Genomic DNA, 18,958 nt, shown 5'->3' with positions numbered 1-18,958 from the left:
TTCACGTACGTCTGGGACTACACTGGGCATCGTGCCTGCCAGGGACGGCACGCAGAGGTCAGAGGGACGCGCCCAAATCAAAGATATGACGAGTACGGAGTATGAAGTACCTGGATTTCAATTTCAAACAGAATGGACTCACGAAGACGGACCTTGAAATCAAGATACAGTACAGTCTCAGATGGGACGAATTTTGTTCCAGAGTCTGGCGCATCTGCGAAGGGGTTTCCCCGAGAGCCTGTTCGTATCTTGGTCACCTTGCTGATCCTGACTCGTTGAGAGTGGCACCCCTGTTGGCATTAATTAGTCCAGCATATCCTCGGTCCTCCGCCATTCGGACTCCGTCTGCGTGGCTATTTGCGAATACTTGCAAAGAGATGCACATAATGAAACTGTGTGGATACATGAACAATACTCCGTACGCGTACGGGTTACAGACGACACCGGATAGAGAACCCCGAACTGGCTCCAGGTATGGGATGAGGCTCCGCCCACCCAATTACTTACATGCAGAAGAGCAGGCACATAGAATGATGACTAACCCAATTGTTCAAAGCGCGGATCAGTAAAGCGCAGGACGTGAAATGGTAAGACGTTGGAAGGATCCCAAGCCCCGGTGAGCCCGGTCCTTCGAGCCCTGCGGCTGAGGCTGAAATACCGCACAAGTACTGTGCTGTGTGTACGCGGTAAGGCTCGACGAAGCCGCGATGTGTACTCCGTACTCCGTACGGAGTCCTTATACTCGTTATCAAGTGGCTTAATGCGGCTGGCATTCAAGTTAGTCTCCCTACCTGACTACTTCTAAACTCGTGAGTATGGCGTATGCATGTACGTACCCTACCGCAGAAGTATATGTCCAGCCATCCTGAATCCCGACGCCATTCTTATCTTTGACTTGTTTCATGTCTGCCAGCCTTGTACCCTGCACGCGGTACCGGAAATTGTACTCCGTGGACAGTGGACATTCAACGGCTCTGCGAACGGTGGAAAATCCATCAAGGCGGCATGTGAGGGTGGATGACCTTCTTTCTAAAGCATATGCCGGCTTATGGGCCCCACCATTCACGTTCGGTCGCATTGATATTTGTCTGCAGAAGGCAATGGGGGCTCACCTTGCAGGAAGTCCTCTACCCACAGGGTGAAGGGCTAACCTTCATTTGCCTCCGTACGGAGTGCGGAGTACGAAGATCACTCAACGGGTTCGGCATCAACATCGTTATCTCGGGGCTGCCTTGAAACGAGTGGCTGGTAGCTGATAGAGGCTGAAACCAAGCTGTGTGGAAAGTGTAGTTAATTTCAACGGTGAGCATTTCGAGATACACAGCACCCGTAGATAAGCGGCAGACCCTGGACGAGGAACCATAGTCAATCTTAAATCTGCAGCCGTGGTTGTACCCGTAGCGCGGGGGACCGAGCACGCGCGTGCATGTGCTACTGTGTGACCCAACGATCGCGCGTGAAATGTCGAAGGTGCTATATGGACGCGTCTGGGGACAAGTTGATGTAGTACCATTTCGAAACTTGAACCCAGCTCGAAGAATTTGTGGCCGGTTGGATCAAACCGTGGAGGATACATAATTAGCTGGCACCCATGAGGAGTCTCGTTGACGGGGTGGGGACGTCGGGTCAGCAAGAACATCGCAGGACAGACAGGGGTCGAGATCGATGGCGGAGGCGACGTGATTGGTGTGCCTGTCGGGTTTGTTGTGTAACCCGTATCCTTCGCGCAATCTGCTTATGGGACTGACCTGGCACAAGACACCAAGGATTCTCTTGCAGGGACTCGTAGACACGAAGCAATGACTTATGTAACTACCCAGTACTTATGGTGTATCCGTCAGGAAACGGCGCTCCAATTGCCATACTCTGCTGTCTACATCGCCACGCGGACTCCGTAGACTCCGTAGTCGTGCTCTGTCGGTCTATCAGCTGAAGATCATAATGCCTCCGGGGGTGTTAAGAACACGAAAAAGTCACGGTAGCCTTGCTTGGCCTATGGAAATGTCCCCCGGGATCCTTACTTCAGCAGGCCGTACCAGCCGGACTGGGGAGACTGGCAAAAAGCCATATCGGCGCGGCTTGCTTCAACTGGCCTTCGCGCTCAGGGTGTCGTGTGGCACTGATTGGCGCTGCAGTTAGTTAAAGAAGAGCCCCGAAATCGTCCTAGCCGTGCCTAATCTTAGCCTTGCCATGCGGCAGATTCCACTTTTCGTCGCTCCCCCCGGTGCCCACTTCCCACTAAGTGGCTGGTCTATGCTTACCCGGGCGAGACTAACTGCGCCCTCCCACGGCCGACAGGGCCAGGCTCAAGCGACAAGTTTTGCTGTTATCTGTCGGTAGACTAGAATCTCGCGGTGGTCGATATCTCGCTGCGTATGGATGGGTGGGTGTTACAGTTTGGATCCCGCGACACCTCTCCCGACTCATTCAATGCTATCTGGCGCAGGACGTTCTGATTAACGCGGCTCCGATCATGACCTGCAGCGTGTAAAGACCCCGTTCGACAAGCACACCTCCACCTACGGCAGTACGCCTCCTCCATCTCACGCGATCCTCCTCTGCGCTGCACTCTTCGTCAGCAGCTTCCAATGGCCAATGCCTCAGTCGCTCAGGCTGAGCATGAGACTGTTTACGAGCCCGTACCTGCCGATTCCCCCGACCTTCATGCACGTTCAGCTGCTTCTCCTTCCAGGTCACCCATCCTTCCCGAAATATCAAGCCCGCCTTTGTCCCTTCCCTTCGAACTGTCCTCCCGAGATGGCGACCTTCCGATATTGTCGCAGGCTGCATCAGCCTCAATAGGCGTGGGATCACTACTCAAGTCGTTGTCATCGTCGCAGTCGTATCAGATGGTCGAGGCCGATGACTATGAGGAGCCGATGCCCAAGTACCCAGAACAACAGGTCAGGATGGATGACGCTTCTCCGACGCCAGAACCGACAGCATTTCAGTCGGGCGACGCTCCAATCAGAACAGCTTCGATCAGCCGTCACCTGCCTCTGAATCACCCTACTCCCGATCTACAGTCGCTGCAAGGGGCGCTGGTCAAAAATGTGGAACGGTTAGAAGAAAGCGCCGAGCGTCTGAGCATGACCTCGAGCCTGGAGGGCGAGCTGAACAAGATGAAGCAAGATCAGAAACGCCTCGAGCAACAGTCCTCGGCCACCCCTGCTCTGGACAACATCTACCGTCCTTCGGTACAAAGGCAATACTCGACAGGCTCATGGTCCAACTCGATATTGGGCGTGAATCACGCAGCCAGGACGGGGGGATACTCTCCGTCAGGATACATCACCTCTCCCACCGGCTCGATACGCTCGGGACCGTGGTCACCTCCTCAGCTTGTGGAAAGACGTTCATCTCAGGACAGTCGTCACAGTCGTCGCAGTCACAATCACGCTCTACCCGATCCCCCTGTCGAAGGTCGCCCACTGGATCTACAATCAGATCGCCGTCCGTCCGTCTCCGTTTCCGTGCACCCCGAAGACGGGAGCGCTGCGCCAGAGGCATCGCCGAGGCATTCTCATACCTCTAGTCACGAGGACAGACCGCCCACGTCCGCTTCGAACGACACGTACCGTCAAGCACAATCTGCGTTTGAGAACTTTGATGGTGTACATTACAATGGGTCCATGTCGATCGAGGGAGCTACTGCCCTCTCACGACAGGTTTCCCTGAATCATCCGCCTCTTGCACGAGATTCTAAGGTCTACAGAGAAGCACAACCGGGAGAGCGGATGATATACTATCCTGCACCGGTTCCTGTTATGCTCAATCTGCCTCAGAGGTTGTCGAGGATGGATATCAGTGAGCGTGAAAAGCGCCGACTCAAGGCTTTGAGTACTGTCCCGGACGACTTTCGTAAGTCGGCGGCCTGGCTTGGGGAACAAGATAATGCCGAACTGCCGGGTCAAAATACTGCCCTCAAGTTGCCTCCTCAGCTACGCGCGAGTGCCTTCTTCGAGCACCCGAGCGTGACTCAAGACTTGCAGCTGAAGAATGGCTCAGCCGTCCAAACGCTGGACAGCATTTTGGACGCTGCTGCGTATGCGCCCGTCTCTGCGTTCACTGACCATCCAATAGCCGGCCAGGTCGGGAAGGAGGTCTACGGTCCGGATGCGTCGCCACGGAAGAGTGTGCAGTTGGATGGAGCCAAAGCGAAGAAACGTCGGAGCTCCATCGGCACAATGCTCAAAACGAGGCGGTCCAGTACTGGTCTTTCTGTCACTGGTCTGATGCGTCCAAAGTCGAGGGGCTCTCAGAATCTCGATGCTGAAGACCATACAAGTGGAGACGAACTTGAGCGGGCGGCAGCAGAATCAATATCGCCTGATGCCGACGAAATACCGGATGAGGAAGAGGACAAAGATGTGGCTCCGTCAGGGTTTTCTACAGCCCCGACCACTCTGCTCGCTGAACTGCAAATGCGTAAAGAACAGCAAAAGTTACGAAATCGTACTGCGGCAGATGCGTTCCCGAATGGCATGCACTCGACCTTGCTCGAGCTTGACGCAGTCACTCAACTCCAGCAGAAGGCTCGGAAAACCAAGCATGTCACTCTCGCTTGGGAGGATCATGACGAGGCAAACAAGCAGAACTTTGACGACGACGATATACCTCTCGGTGTTCTTTTCGCGGAAAAAGATAGGGCTGCTCACCTCAATGCTCATCGACCCGTCGGGCTCATGGAGAAGCGAGAGATGGAGGACAATGAACCCTTGAGTCATCGAAGAGCGAGGCTGAGAGGCGAGCCGCTTCAATCCGCGAAGTCCGAGACCAGGAGCCAAGTCGGCGAGGAGAGTCGGGCGCCGGTCATTGGTGAGGTACCTGGCATATCGGAAGAGCCACTTCCCGAAGACGAGGAAGAGACTCTGGCACAACGAGCCGCCAGGATCAAGCTCGAAAAGGAGAAAGGCACCGGCGGTCAATTTACAGACGAGGTGGCGTCCCAGCTCGGCATCAATATCCAGAACGACGGCCCATCGCCATCGAAGACTCCGGATGTAGAAGAGACACTGGCCCAACGGAGGAAGAGGCTCAAAGAGGGAGGTGCCGCCGATCCGCGGCTCAAATCCATGCATAGCATGGCCGACATTCTGCAAGCGCATCCTACGGGTATTCGAGAACAGGCCAGGCCAGCTGGCCTGCCACGCACGAACTCGATTCAAGTCCACAGCCCGACTTACACCACAGTCTGGGGTTCTTCTCAGCCGAATAATACACTGGGTGCTTTCAACGCCCCCTACGGCTACCCTAACAACATGCCTTACATGAATGCTCCATACATGAATGCTGGGTTTGGCGTATCGCCCTTGCCGGCATACATGCAGCCGACATACCCCTACGCATACGGCAATCAACCATATCAACCATACATAGCTGACCCGATGATGGGCCCGCCCTTGGATCCCAAGCAACGAGCGCACATTGATCGTTGGCGGCAGAGTATTGCACAGTAGAAGTGAAGTGATTGGAAACAACAGATTTTGGGGATGCCTACTTATTGGCTACCTACGGTCTAAAACACACGCCGTTTGTTGTTTCACGAGGATGAGGAAGCTACACAGTACAGCAGCCTGGATTGGATGACTACATAGGTAGCTCGATGGGGTCGTCAAGAGGACGCTTTGTATGCATACATAGTACGATTACGTTATGAGTAGTAGGAATCGTCAACAGTCCTCGACCACCTTCAGACGGCATGAGGCCCAACCAACCAAAATTCGCAATGCAGTCTCTTCTCTCGCAAGCTTCTTCCTTTCCCAAGTCAATTGGGTTGTCAAGAAGCGGCCTTTATGATATTACGAGTAAATCATGAGTAGTAGGAATTGTCAACAGTCCTCCGCCACCGGGTTTTCAGACGACAAGTCCAATCGCAATGCGGAGAGCAGTTTTTTTTCTCTTGCGAGCTTCTTCCTTTCGCAGCTCAATTGGGTCGTTAAGAAGACGCTTTGTATGGATCCTGTACTGCAGTATAGGTATTGCATGACTGGTAGGAATTGTCAACAGTCCTCGGGTTTTCAGACGACAAGACCAGTCGCAATACGGAGTGCAGTTTTCTTCTCTTGCGAGCTTCTTCCTTTGATGTCGGAGCCCAGAGCCTGTTCAATTCTTCTTTGTTCGTCTAGTTTGAGTGCACCAACTGCTGCTATGTTCTCGGAGACTCATCAATGGGTTGGTTGTGCTAAGCATGTGACTACTCACCTGATCAAGGTTCCTCCCCACCTTACACAGTATAAGCTCGAGTTTACTCGCCTACTGTAGATGGCACCCTGGGTCACCAGACCCTTCTTTTTCTGTGCATCCGCGCTTGCCAGACCACTTTCCTCCGGTTGAACGGTCCCTTGACAGTTCCAACCTGGGTCGTGGTCCACCACCGGAGCCCTTGACGGGGTGAAGGCTTGGCCGAAATCCGAGATGCTTCTAGCGCCTCGGTGAGGATGAGGTTTTCGTGGATGACTGGCCTCGGCTATGATTCTTTTCAGCCGGGCCACCGTCCTCTTCCTATTAACCAGGGAACATTTCCTCAAGATTGACCTCGGATCAGGCAGGAATACGCCGCTGAACTTAAGCATGCCTATAACCATAGGAAGAGAAACCAAGTTCAACAGGGATCGCTTCAGCAACGGCGAGTGAAGCGGCAAAGCTCAAATTTGAAACTTGGCCTCTTGGGTCCCGATTGTAGTTTGCAGAGGATGTCTTGGGTACCGCACCGGCCTACACTTCTTTAAAACAGAATGTCAAAGAGGTGAGAATCCCCTTTGGGGCCAACGGTAGGGCCTGTGTCAGACTCCTTCGGGTACACCGGGGTCGTTAGCAATCAGGCTTCTGTCTTGACGTGACCGACCATTTTGTATCCTCGGGAAGGCTAGATGCTCACAGCTTCGTGGTTGTCGCCTCCGGGCACCGATCGAATTCGTTGCGGCGGACCATCCTTTGCAGGGGTCGAGGTTGGGCATGAAGAGAGGTGACTTTTGTGTTCTGGAGGCATGCCAAGTTGTTGTGGCATCTAATTAGAATTGATCAACAGGTACAAGATGACGGATCATAAACAGAAATAATATACTCGGAATCCATTCATACATCGATGCTAGCGACCCGGGGGTTGAGCGTATCGACCTTGATATCAAGGGCATCAACGCGCCGGATGACGTTGTGCACATGCTGGTCGGGTTTATTGCTGAGCGTGTTGAGGTTGTGACCGATCATATCGAGCCTGTCCAAAAGCTCCGGAGCCCGAACAACCGCAGGGATTTGGCTGCATATCGCGCCTGCTATTGAGGTGATTGCTGGACATGTCGAGTCTCGCGAATAGCCCAGTGGGCTGAACTACGGCAATGATTTGGCTACATTCCCTAATTCAGTAGCAATGAGCTCGACTTTTGGAAGCCTATCTCTCTGATTTTGATCTCTCTCGATGCTCAGAATGAAGTGAAAATGAGGCAAGGAGAAGCGAGGATAAAGCGAGATTGAAGCGAGGATTAAGCGAGGATAAAGTGCAGGCAGTTGTGGGGAGCACTTACCCAATTAAGCACTCGGCGTTGCCCTAGCAACAATCCTCCCGCTATGCAACTTCCAACTCATGTTTGGGCCCGGATTTTCTACTCAGCCATACCATCGGAAACTACAGACGGCATCGATCACCATCACCATGTATCCAAGGTCGAAGAGACAGGCAGTCGAGGAGGAGTGCAATCTCTACACGCCCAGAGATTGTTCGGAATTTCGACCATCAGAACAGCGCAATTTCTACGGTTGCGGCCCCACGACACCTTTGTCATTAGACTACCAGCCTCCACAGCGCCCATTCCTGCAACACAAATCTAGTAGAAGCTCCATCTTCAAGGAAAATATCCCGGACAATGTTGAGGATGAGCTCAAACGCCCAAAGAGCAGAGACCACCACACCACTCGACCGCCGTCTGCCCGCACACCTGATGTCCGTCCTGTTTTGCAGACCCAAAAGTCCGACTCGTCTCAACCTGACAAAGCCAAGCGAGGCTCGAGGGTCCTTCAAGCAATTCAAAGTCTCAACATGAGAACCCGAAATAACACTCGCTCGGTGCCAGAACCCCCCACCAGCACGAGCCCTCCCTTAAGTCCACAAGAACTCGACTCGGCGTTTGAGCGAGTCTTAGACTCTCTAAACATTCCTCTAAACATGCGTGATGGCATGCGAAACCTCAAACCGGACGTCAAGGCGGGACTGATGAAAGGCGAACGCGTCGGCAGCGGCTCCTCAGCAGCCTCAGGTGCAAGCGAAGTATCCGAGGTTAGGTCCTCAGCTAGGAATTCTCACCGAAACGAGAACGACAGGCCGAAAAGCGAGGGTGACGATAGCAAAGATCGCAAGCGGTCCCGTTCCCAATCACGTCCGAGAAGCCGCATCTTGACCTTGAGCAAACGCGACGAAGACACACCGAGCAAGCAAGACCGTCCCAGATCGTCGTCTCGCTCACGCAGCAAGTCGAGGAACAAATCCGCCGACTTGACCAATTCTAGGCCAACTTCTTTGAAGGCCACGGCCTCGACCGTGTCACTGGCATCACTGAATCCGGCAGACAGCGCCGCAGCTCCAGGGGACTTCATTCATTACCTTCGAGAAGTGCAGAAGCCTCAGCTGGTCGAAGTCAGCAAGCTCCACAAGTTAAGAATCCTGTTGAGAAACGAGTCGATCAGTTGGACCGATCACTTCGTCAGCAAGGGCGGCATGGATGAGCTCGTCCAGTTATACTATCGCATTGGAAAGATTGAGTGGCGTGAGGAGCATGAGGACAATCTCCTTCACGAGACCTTGCTGTGTCTGAAGGGATTGTGCACAACGTCTCTTGCGCTGCACCGGCTACAGCAGGTCGAAACGGAATTTTTCCCTGCTCTTTTGAGCATGCTGTTCGATCCGGAGAGAAAAGGTCCGTCCGAGTTTAGCACTAGAGGAGTTATAATATCCCTTCTATTCGCACACCTATCCGCAGTGGGTGGCGCAGATCAAGAGCAAGCTGGAAAACGGGCAAGGACGATTCTACACTTTCTCAGAGACCCGGCGCCGGAGGAAGGCAAGCAGACACTGGATTTTGTCTCTCAGATGCACACACCTCGACCATACCGAGTCTGGTGCAAGGAGGTTGTTAACGTCACCAAGGAAGTTTTCTGGATATTCCTGCACCATCTCAATGTCGTGCCGATCATCGATGTGGACGAATCTATGGGATACAGGCGGGCACACTTTCCCGCTCCGCGACCACCTCATCCAGCCGCCCCTTACGTTGGCGGAGTTGAATGGGAGGCGACGCAGTATCTCGCAGTCCACCTTGATCTGTTGAATGGTCTTATCAGTTGCATGCCCAGTGCACGTGAACGAAATGCCCTCCGGGAGGACCTGAAGCAATCTGGATTCGAGAAGGTGATGGGCGGCAGTTTGCGGACTTGCAAGGAGAAGTTCTACGGAGGCGTCCACGAGGGCCTGAAGTGTTGGGTATCAGCCGCCAAAGCCGACGGGTGGCCAGTGGAAGATGTCCGAGCCGGACCTCCCAGAGAAGCCGCAAGTCCACGAAAGAGCCCGGTCAAGAGGAAAGCGGACGAAGTTCCACAGCTCGCTTTGGATGTTGGTGCAGGTCAAGGGCAGCTGGTGAAGCCTGACGACGGGTGGCTCTGAATGTTGGAAGTCGGCCCACCCCATTGCATTCTGGATGACTGGTTAGACGAGTGTAACGACTTTTTATCTTTAGTCCTTGTTGCAGAAGCGTCCGTTGAGTCAGCAGGCAGGCTCAGGGCCGGGTGTTGGGTTCAGACTCAGGATTAGGCACATGCATAGAGACGCTTTTATTGGAATGAGACAATGTTGCACGAGATTTCGCGAACAGGCCGTTGATCGCTTCGTGGGGATGCCGAAAGGTTGAATCAGTGTGCGGCTAACCTGCCAAAAGCGCTCAAGCAGCAACGGGACGAAACGCAGTCACGTCACCAATCACCCGCCAGAGAGGCACCAGAAAGTGACAAGGGTTCTTCTTTCCGGCTCGGGTTCCACTTCCAGTCGTCAGGTTCTTGTGAGGTGTGAGTAAGGTGTGAGTGAGGTGAGGGTGAGTTGTGCGCGCCGCAGACCAGCGTCGCAGTTGACTTTGTCATTTTCCTTCCACCACGGCCTCGCTCACCACTTCTCGCTTTTCGCTGTCCCATGATGTGACCGAGTCGGGCAACCACCTTCTATCTGCTGTCATAGTTTTCTGGATTCCAAGCGAGCCGATGCCGTGAAAACTCACTGCGACCTCCCTGCCCGCCTCCACTGATTACACGCCCACAGCTCCCTCACCGTCCTCCTCTTCCCACTACGTTCCCCTATGTCCACGACGACAATGACGACCACCGTCCTCGGCACCTCGAACGTGCGAGGGGGTCCGTCTCGCCTCACCCGCACCAACCCAGCACGAGCTACTAAGGGACTCGGATCGACCAGCCTGCGCCAGAACTCGCTCGTCTCCAACAGCGGCCTTCCTCTAGCCCTCTCATCCAACGGCGTCGCCTCACAGAGCCTGAGCAACAACGAGCCCCTGGGCATGTACCCTGCCATCACTCACTTCTCCGATGCGATTGCCGCCCTGCCTCGAGAATACCGCCGACACACTTCTCTGTTGAAAGAGGTTGACGCCAAAGCGTGGGGTCCCGAGGAAAATCTACAACTTGCCCTCGACCAGTGCCTCGCGGACAGCGCAACTACGACGCGAGATCTCCCTGGTGCAGCTCAAAGTCTGACCAGCTCGACTGCAGCGGATGATTCCATAAACCAGAGTGAGGCGAATAGTGTCGCCGGCGCCTCGTTCGACAATGCCTCCCTCGCCTCTGCCCACTTCTCCGATCCCGCCGTTGTCCAGCGCAGGCGGAAGTACCACGCATTGAGGCAAAGCCTCATGGCTGTCATGGTGACGATGGATGAAAAGAATCATGTCATCAACAATGCGAGCGAGGAGATGGGCAAACAGATCCGGAGACTCGACCGCATCTGGCCGCACATCGCCGACGAGATCTCAGAAGAAGCAAGGTTGGGCAGTCTGAAGCATTGGGCCTACACAGAGACAAATCCTACTAAAAAGGTGCCTCCCCCGCCTACCCGCAGAGACGCTGCCGCGACGGTGGCGCCCACCCTCCATGAGAGCGAAGTGGCACATAGGAGTCACGATAGAAGAGAGGCTGTTAGGAGACAACGAGCAGCTGCCCAACACGTGGAGTCCGACTTGGACGATACCAGGCCACCTGTACGGAAGACAACCACGAACGGCAAGAAGCGCGCAGCTGAGGCTGCTCCCGATCCCGCTGGTCTCGGCATCTCTGGTGCTGGCGCTGGCATCACCGCAACAAAGAGAAAGAAACCAGAGAAGCCCGCGACTGGAAGCGCCGCTATGGAACGCTCCATCAGTAGTGCTCTCGGAGGTCGGCCAATGTCTAGAGAAAGCTCGCAGCAGGACAACTCAAAGAAAAGAAAAGTTTCGACGACGGCCATGTCGGTGGCCAGGAAACGGTACGTTTTACACGTCATACAAAGTGACCATGCTGACCTTCTGCGTATCAGGATCAATGCGGCGACTCAAGACTCACCGAAGCTTACCTCGTCCCCACTTGCAGGGACTGCTGGAAAAGAAGCCTACAAGAGAAGCCCAGCCCTTTCCACCGTGCGGCCAGCCATGTCCCGAGGACGTCAAAATTCCACAAACACGGTCGAGAGCGTAAAAGGAGGCCGACCGTCGTCCCTGGCATCCAACAGAAATGGCACGAGCAACAATCTGACTGTAAACAATACAGAAGTGACCAATGTCGCGTCTGCCACTGGCAGAGCTGCGAGTGAGGTGAAGAGCAACACGAGAGAGGCGAAAATCGACAAGGCCGTCCCAGCCATCGAGGACGAGCCGTCAACCTTCAATGGTGCCAAGGTTGACCATGGACTGAAAGGGGCCCCGCCCGTGGAGAGATCGTACAGCAGGCAAGGGACAGCCAAAGTCGAGCATCGGGAAGAAGTTTCGGCAAAGGCAGTTGCGTCGCCGCGTCTGCCAGCCTTGCAGACCAGCGAGCTCAAGACCGACCGTACTGCAAGGGGTAGAGCCTCGAAAACGTCCACGCCCGTCGTCGGGACGTTTGCCGATGCTGAAGCCGCCGAGACTGCGTCGGCGAATGGAAGTGTAAGCGCTTCCACGAAGCCCAAGCGACCGCCCCGAAATAGGGTCAAGGACCATGGCCTCCATGATTCCCTGTCACCAAAAGGCCTGCCGATGAAACGTCCGCACAAGAAGAGTGGTAGCTTATCGTTTCCCTCCACGACGAGCAATGCCAGCACCACGCAAAGAGTCCGAGACGAGGCAGAACCACGAACCAAGTCGTCGACTCCTTCCGAGCGTGATGTCCTCGCGGCCAACAACAACACAATCGCCGACCTCCATGTTGAGATGGCAGATGATGACGAAGGTGAAAAAGACGCACCAGAGGAAGATGAGGAGCGGTACTGCTACTGCCAAGGCGTCAGTTACGGAGAGATGGTGGCATGTGATCGTGATATCTGTCCTCGGCAGTGGTTTCATCTCGATTGTATCGGCTTGAAGAGCGTGCCGAAGAGCGCCAAATGGTACTGCAACGAGTGTAAGGAGGCCCTGGCCCAAGGGGAGAGGATGACAACCGGGAATGGCAAGGGGAAAAATGGTAATGGTAGTGTTGGTGGTAATGGTAACGGGAATGGAAATGGGACTGGGACTGGGACTGGGACTGGGAACGGCCACGGCCACGGCCACGGAAATGGGAATGGGAATGGGAAGTAGATTTGTCACATCAGCAGAGCTACATGATCTGGAAGTCGCACAAGGAGAAGGCCGAATCTTGGGGGTACGCATACAGATCCCGCATTAGGTACATGTAGATAAGTACGGGAGACGGCCGCGAGGCAAGCGACCGGCCAGGGGCACGGCAGTTACAGGTACACAGTTCGTACACACACGAGTCACAGTACGGAGTACCACTGACAATAATCCCGCGTCGATAGCTTACCTATGTAGCGACCGCTCCGTTTGTACTTGACTGATGAAGAGGTGTGGGTGTGGGTGTGGGTGGGCACATTGTATGCGTCATGGTTTCCTGTACAGGACTCCGTACTCGTACGGGCACGACAAGTCCAGTGGTGTGGACAGGTAAACCTCGTAATACGAAATACTGTAGGGGATTCAAGGAAGGAAGGAAGGAGATCTCCTTCTTCAGCACTTGCTGTATTATTATAACTACCTACAGTACCTAGAAAGTACGTATAAAACACGCGGTATCATGCTACTCCGGTTGTCCGGTCCAGCTTGAGACGGGTACTCACTCGTACGGGAAGCGAGATATAGGACTCGTACTGTAGGCTGTAACTACGGGAGATGTCCCGCTCACGTGCCAATGCCATGACTCGAGATCTGTAAAGACAGGCTGAAGGACGTTATGTCCGTTTAATGCGCTAAGTACAGCACAACGACGCCGGCCAGACGCGGACCGAGGAACTGAATTTTGAACAGAGGACGGAGTGTGGAGCGGAGATCAATTCCCGCGCCCTGACTCTTAGATCTTGGTTCGTATCATCTATCTTTCTACCTTTACCTGTATCAGATGGTCAACTCTCCAGCTCTCGCGGCGTGCTCGACCGGTTGTTGCGGATGTCTCTATTATATGCTCGAGATGTTGCTTCAGAGTGAAAAGAAGGCTCCGAGGCCACGAACGGGGCCTTCATCGTGGAGTTCCTAGTACTCATCTCCTGGCGTTCCCACGGCTGATTTCCCGGGCACGGCGCAAATGTTTCCAGACCTGGGAGCCCGTGTGATCCAGGTTGATGCGTTGCTTTTAAGCCGCTGATTTCGCGTGTTTGTCGCCGGATACGATAGGCCAGGAAGACTATTATGGCGAGGACGGCGATTCCGGTGACAACGCCTATTGCGACGGCGGCTTTGGCTCCGGTTGAGAGGCCGGGATTTTGGGCAGACATAGAATCCGAAACAGGCTGGCGGGAGCCTGAGCTTGCTGTGGCCGCGGGTACCAGTGGCGACGTTGATGCACTGTCTGAGAGTGTCGACGGTGCTGGAGAGGATGGGGCGGATCCGGATGAAGGCGTGCTCCCAGTTGTTCCCGTCGAGCTTGCTGACGCGCTGGCAGCGGGTGTTGGCGTTGATGCGTTGCTAGTTGCTGAAGCACTCGTCGGCACAGCGAAGACGCCAATCGTTATGACTGGATCGTCCGTGGCTTCGAAGTGCGTGGTGTTGAAATCGGTCGTGCAGTCGCAGGACCCGCCATAGCAGCAAAAAGTGTTCTGATTACAGAAGAGCATGGAATTACCGCCACCCATGGCATCTGTATGTTCTCGATGCCGTCAGCCAGGACACTTTGTACAGCAGTACGTCGCTGGGGAAATTGGCCTGATTGAGACTGTGGGACATCTCACTTACATTGCGAGCCGATGCAGAAATGCGGACAGCTGGGACTCGACCAGCTTTGATCCGTACATGAGCCCCGGTGGTAATTGATGTCGGTGTTCAGATTCGGGTTGGATTTGAAGGCGAAGGAAGTAACTTGGCAGATGCCGTCTTCGAGACAGGCAAAGCCTTGTCCGCAACACACTGACTCGCCACTGCCGGACGTACATGGTGTGTCGCCTGAGGATAGGGTACCATCTGGAAAGTACAGGCTCGGTTGTCTTGTGCCGAAGCAGGTTGGGCGAGGAAGAGGCCGAGCAGCTTCAGCAGCAATGCGAGTTACGCGGAGTTGAGCATGATGCACGGCAGGTTCGTTGGGTATGTAATTACTGCAAGGTGAAGCAGGTAGAAGCAGGCGCAACGGACGAAAGCGACAGCCGCGACTCGAACTTATCTATACGACGGTGCAAGCTCTCCTCCTGCGGTTCGGCTCAACACAATTGACTGCAGCGTCCATAGCTGTCTCGGCCATGGTGTTCCATAACGCGCCAACCTCATGCGGCCGAAATTGATAGCAGCTTCGACGTCTGAGGCGTAAGGGCAGGCATCGGCCGGTAATGATATCTGCCTCGCCGCGTGGTAAGGCCGGTGTATTGCAGGGCGCATCTGAATACCATATCCGCATCGGGCGCCCGAGGAGTCGACGTGGAGGTCCTCTGCAGATACTCCGTAGGAGGAGAGATGCTGGATATAATTGGGGACAAAGTGGTTCAGCTGCAGCGATGCGAAGGCGGCAGCCACGACCGGCGCCAATAAGCGCCAGCCCTCCAACACATTCCCATGGCCAGCTCCCAATTTGCCCCTGTCATAAACCCTGTCCTCGACAACACGGCCTGGATCGACATGCGGCATGCTCTTTCTGTACCTGTACTTATGTCACCATCGTCGCCAGGTATGTGTTTCACCCATTCATCGTGTCTAAAGGCTCTCAGAGTCAGAGACGTGTTCCGAGGATGCCCGCCAGACTGGGCCGGGGCCTTCTCGCACGCGTACTCCCGTTGTTTCTCGCTGCTCTGTTCTGCATGTTCTTATTACACCTTCACTATGCCCAGACTTGGAGACAAAATGCGTGGCAGATCACACGCCCGAAGTTCACTCCGGGTGTCGCGAAGCCGGCCTCGGAAGAGTACACGAAGACGGTCGTCATGGCGAGGCTGAAATCCGAAGACATCTCCTGGGTGTACAACGAGCTGCAAAGCTTCAATCACAGTATCTATACAGTCGATGATGACGAGGCGGAACTTCGAGTCCCGCAGAACAAGGGCAGAGAAGCCATGGCGTATCTAACCTATATCATTGACCACTACGACAATCTTCCGGACACTGTACTGTTCTTCCATCCGCACAGGTCCACACGGCACAACAATGTCCTCCTTGATCTTGATAGCGCCAGGACCATCAACAGGCTGAATCCCGGTCGAGTGGCACGGCATGGGTACTTCAACGCACGATGCCATCACGACCCTGGCTGCCCGAACTGGCTGCACGTCAATCGGCCCGAGCGCGAATGGGACATGGTCAAAAAGAAAGAGGAGCAGTACTTGACCAGCGAGGTATGGCGGCAACTCCATGAAAGCGACCCTATTCCGGAGGCGCTCTCTCAACCCTGCTGCGCGCAATTCGCAGTGTCCGGCGAGAGGATCCGCACCCGCCCACTCACGGACTACCTGCGCTATCGCCAGTGGCTGCTCGACACGGACATGGCGGACGAGTTCTCGGGCCGCATGCTCGAGTACAACTGGCAGTATATATTCACGGGCGAGCCGGAGTTCTGCCCTCCGCAGCACGAATGCTACTGTGATGGGTATGGAATCTGTTTCGGGGGCACCACGGACGACAACCTGCAGGATTGGCTCCATCTGCTGAGGCAAAGGGAGCTCCTCGACGAACAGTTGAGGGACTTGAGACGCGAAGATCCCGGTACCAGGGACCAACACCGCATCGCTGCAGCCGAGAGTGAGAAATCGGAGCTTGTCTTGAAGCTGGACATGCTGAAAGCTGAAGCATACCGGCGTGGAGAGGATCCAAAGAATCGGGCTCTGGAATGTGGCAGGCCATGGAAACCGGGTGATGGCTTTTAGAGACCATGAACCCGAATGACTGGCGAATATTGGCGTATACAACATGTACATACTGGACTTTTTCGCGATTTACGAGGTTGACAATAGAGAGATCCTGAAGTTTTGACTGCGACTTGATAGCCGAAGGAGTACCTTGGGCTATTTACTTATATTGGTACTTAAGGCAAGGGAGGCTCAAAGCTTCTCAAGCACTAGACAATGTACCCACAATCCGAAGTTCACCAAGTTTTCCTCGTTCAGTACGTACTCTGCCTCTGTTTGCTCTCGAACCTCATCACAGGCGATCCTCGAACCATCCCATTCTCTGCCCAAGCGAGACTATCACCCTGCATGCACATTTGTCGTGTTGAGGTTCTATTGGCCCGAACTCCTCCTTCGGAATGTCCTCATGCAGAGCCGCCCGCATCCTTGCACGGTCCGAGCCTGTCGCGCCGGCCTTCAGGAAGCCTGACTTGACCTCCTTGCATATGTGATTGTGATGGATGGCGAAGAATCAGTCCCAGTGGCTTCGCTTGACGGGACAATGTCCAAGGGTCAGACTCGACGTTGTTGGTGCCATTGGTCGAGATGCGACGGCTACGACTATCTGAGAGGGAAGCAGGGCACCCTGGGTGTGTGTGTGCATCCTTATCGACAGGCCCAGTACAAGCTGCAAGGGATGCATCAGATCGTGCTACCTGGGACTTAATGTACTTAGGCTGAATGACAGCGACAGAAGTACACAGCACACCTACGCTGAACGACCGCAACCGAAGTAGGACTTCTCGAACATTGGAATCGCGCACAGCTGCCATGGCGCAAAAACCTCAGACTCTCGACGGCAAAGTCGCCCTGGTCAGCGGGAGTTCGAAAGGCATTGGTGCGGCCGTCGCGATCGAACTTGCTTCCAGGTACGATACGCTACATGAGTATTATAAACGAAGACCGATTGACGACTCGCTCCAGGGGCGCCCTGGTGGTCACAAACTATCCGTTTGCTTCTCTAAAAGAGGAGGCAGAGTCCACGCTCGCAAAGATTCGTGCCACAGGGGGAAGTCATGCCACCGAGGCCTATGCGATAGAGTCGGACCTGGCCACTCTCGAGGGACCGAAACATCTCGTCGAAGAGGCAGTCAGACAGCTCAGTGGCCGCAAAATCGACATTCTGGTAAACAATGCCGGAAGGGCGAGTCCGCAACTCCTAAAGGACGTGACCGTCGATCAATGGGAGTTTCAAGTCCACTTGAACGGCCGCGGTACATTGTTGACCACGCAAGCCGTATTGCCGCATCTGGCCAAGCCGAGCAGAATCGTCAATCTGAGCTCAGGCGGCGCGAGGCAGGCGTATCCGGGGACGAGCATCTACAATGGTACGAAGAGCATGATTGAGAGCTTCACGAGATGCTGGGCCGTGTGAGTACTTACTCACCACTCACTTCCTGTAGCCACGCCTTCGGACTGACATGGATCCACGCTCGCTGCATAGGGAACTTGGCCGCGAGTACGAATGCACCGTCAATGCAGTCGCGCCAGGAGCGACCAACACCGACGCTTTCAACGCGCTCACCGGAGACACGCGGGAGAGTCTCGAACCCATGCTGGCAATGACTCCGGCGGCGTCGCGGATTGGCGAGACTGAAGAAATTGCCTATGCCGTGGCCTTTTTCTGCGAGGAGAGAGCCAGATGGATTACGGGTCAGGTTCTACAGGTTAATGGCGGTACTTTGATGGCGTGATAAGGGCGAAGTCGGGTCCAGAACACCTCGACGTGCACTCTGCGATAGATCTACACATTTTAGCCTGATGACACTGCTCCAGCTGGCATAGAACATCGTGGTAGGGCACCGCCACCGTCTGAAGTGAGTCTCATTCCCCATGCGAGGGCTCGTCCCTCAGCTATGGCTATGTATACCGCCGTATGGTGCCCGTGAGCGAGCCTGCCCACATGGCAGAGGCAGGAAGGGGTAGGGGAAGGCGTGCCTACCACAAACATCAAGCCAAGTACAGTGTCTTCGGCAGAACCAATGATGCAACTCTATCGAAGCCCTCGCGACACTTTTGACTGTTGCCGGGACTTCAGGCAGGGACGTGGTCCTCCAAACTTGTGCTCTAGGCAAATCTCGAATTGACCGACATCAAATCCAGAGGCGTCAGCTCCTTCAGTCATACCTCACCAACCGTTCAAAAGCAGCACCACAGATACTCTCTTACCTGCCTTGACACTGTTTCCCCCCGGTCCTCCCATCGAGCGTTCCGGCATGGACCACTTGCATGGAACCGCGGCTGGGGAATGGGTGGGCGTAAGACTGTAGCTCCCTCAAGCGAGAATTTATTTTTACAGTATTCAGTGTTCAATCTTCAATCTCAATCTCAGTCTCAGTCTTCAATCTTCAATCTTCAATCTTCAATCTTCAATCTTCAATCTTCAAT

The 18,958-nt window shown here is 54.6% G+C and overlaps 5 protein-coding genes across 5 annotated transcripts; all 5 read left to right on the top strand.

Annotated features, from left to right (window-relative positions):
- Positions 1 to 2,588: 2,588 nt before the first annotated feature.
- On the top strand, positions 2,589 to 5,459 carry A1O7_09572 (uncharacterized protein; the record flags this gene model as incomplete). Its single annotated transcript, XM_007763560.1, has 1 exon — positions 2,589 to 5,459. One exon carries the CDS (start codon positions 2,589 to 2,591, stop codon positions 5,457 to 5,459), a length of 2,871 nt encoding a protein of 956 aa, XP_007761750.1.
- Positions 5,460 to 7,651: 2,192 nt separating this feature from the next.
- On the top strand, positions 7,652 to 9,652 carry A1O7_09571 (uncharacterized protein; the record flags this gene model as incomplete). Its single annotated transcript, XM_007763559.1, has 1 exon — positions 7,652 to 9,652. One exon carries the CDS (start codon positions 7,652 to 7,654, stop codon positions 9,650 to 9,652), a length of 2,001 nt encoding a protein of 666 aa, XP_007761749.1.
- A 697-nt stretch (positions 9,653 to 10,349) lies between these two features.
- On the top strand, positions 10,350 to 12,794 carry A1O7_09570 (uncharacterized protein; the record flags this gene model as incomplete). Its single annotated transcript, XM_007763558.1, has 2 exons — positions 10,350 to 11,509; positions 11,561 to 12,794. 2 exons carry the CDS (start codon positions 10,350 to 10,352, stop codon positions 12,792 to 12,794), a joined length of 2,394 nt encoding a protein of 797 aa, XP_007761748.1.
- A 2,627-nt stretch (positions 12,795 to 15,421) lies between these two features.
- On the top strand, positions 15,422 to 16,549 carry A1O7_09569 (uncharacterized protein; the record flags this gene model as incomplete). The annotated part of the gene is made up of 1 exon (XM_007763557.1): positions 15,422 to 16,549. One exon carries the CDS (start codon positions 15,422 to 15,424, stop codon positions 16,547 to 16,549), a length of 1,128 nt encoding a protein of 375 aa, XP_007761747.1.
- A 792-nt stretch (positions 16,550 to 17,341) lies between these two features.
- Positions 17,342 to 18,264, top strand: A1O7_09568 (uncharacterized protein; the record flags this gene model as incomplete). The annotated part of the gene is made up of 3 exons (XM_007763556.1): positions 17,342 to 17,439; positions 17,495 to 17,941; positions 18,015 to 18,264. 3 exons carry the CDS (start codon positions 17,342 to 17,344, stop codon positions 18,262 to 18,264), a joined length of 795 nt encoding a protein of 264 aa, XP_007761746.1.
- Positions 18,265 to 18,958: the final 694 nt, after the last annotated feature.

Source organism: Cladophialophora yegresii, assembly GCF_000585515.1.
Source record: "Cladophialophora yegresii CBS 114405 chromosome Unknown aczIN-supercont1.7, whole genome shotgun sequence".
Classification (NCBI taxonomy): Eukaryota; Fungi; Ascomycota; class Eurotiomycetes; order Chaetothyriales; family Herpotrichiellaceae; genus Cladophialophora; species Cladophialophora yegresii.
This window is presented reverse-complemented; position numbering and strand designations above follow the sequence as displayed.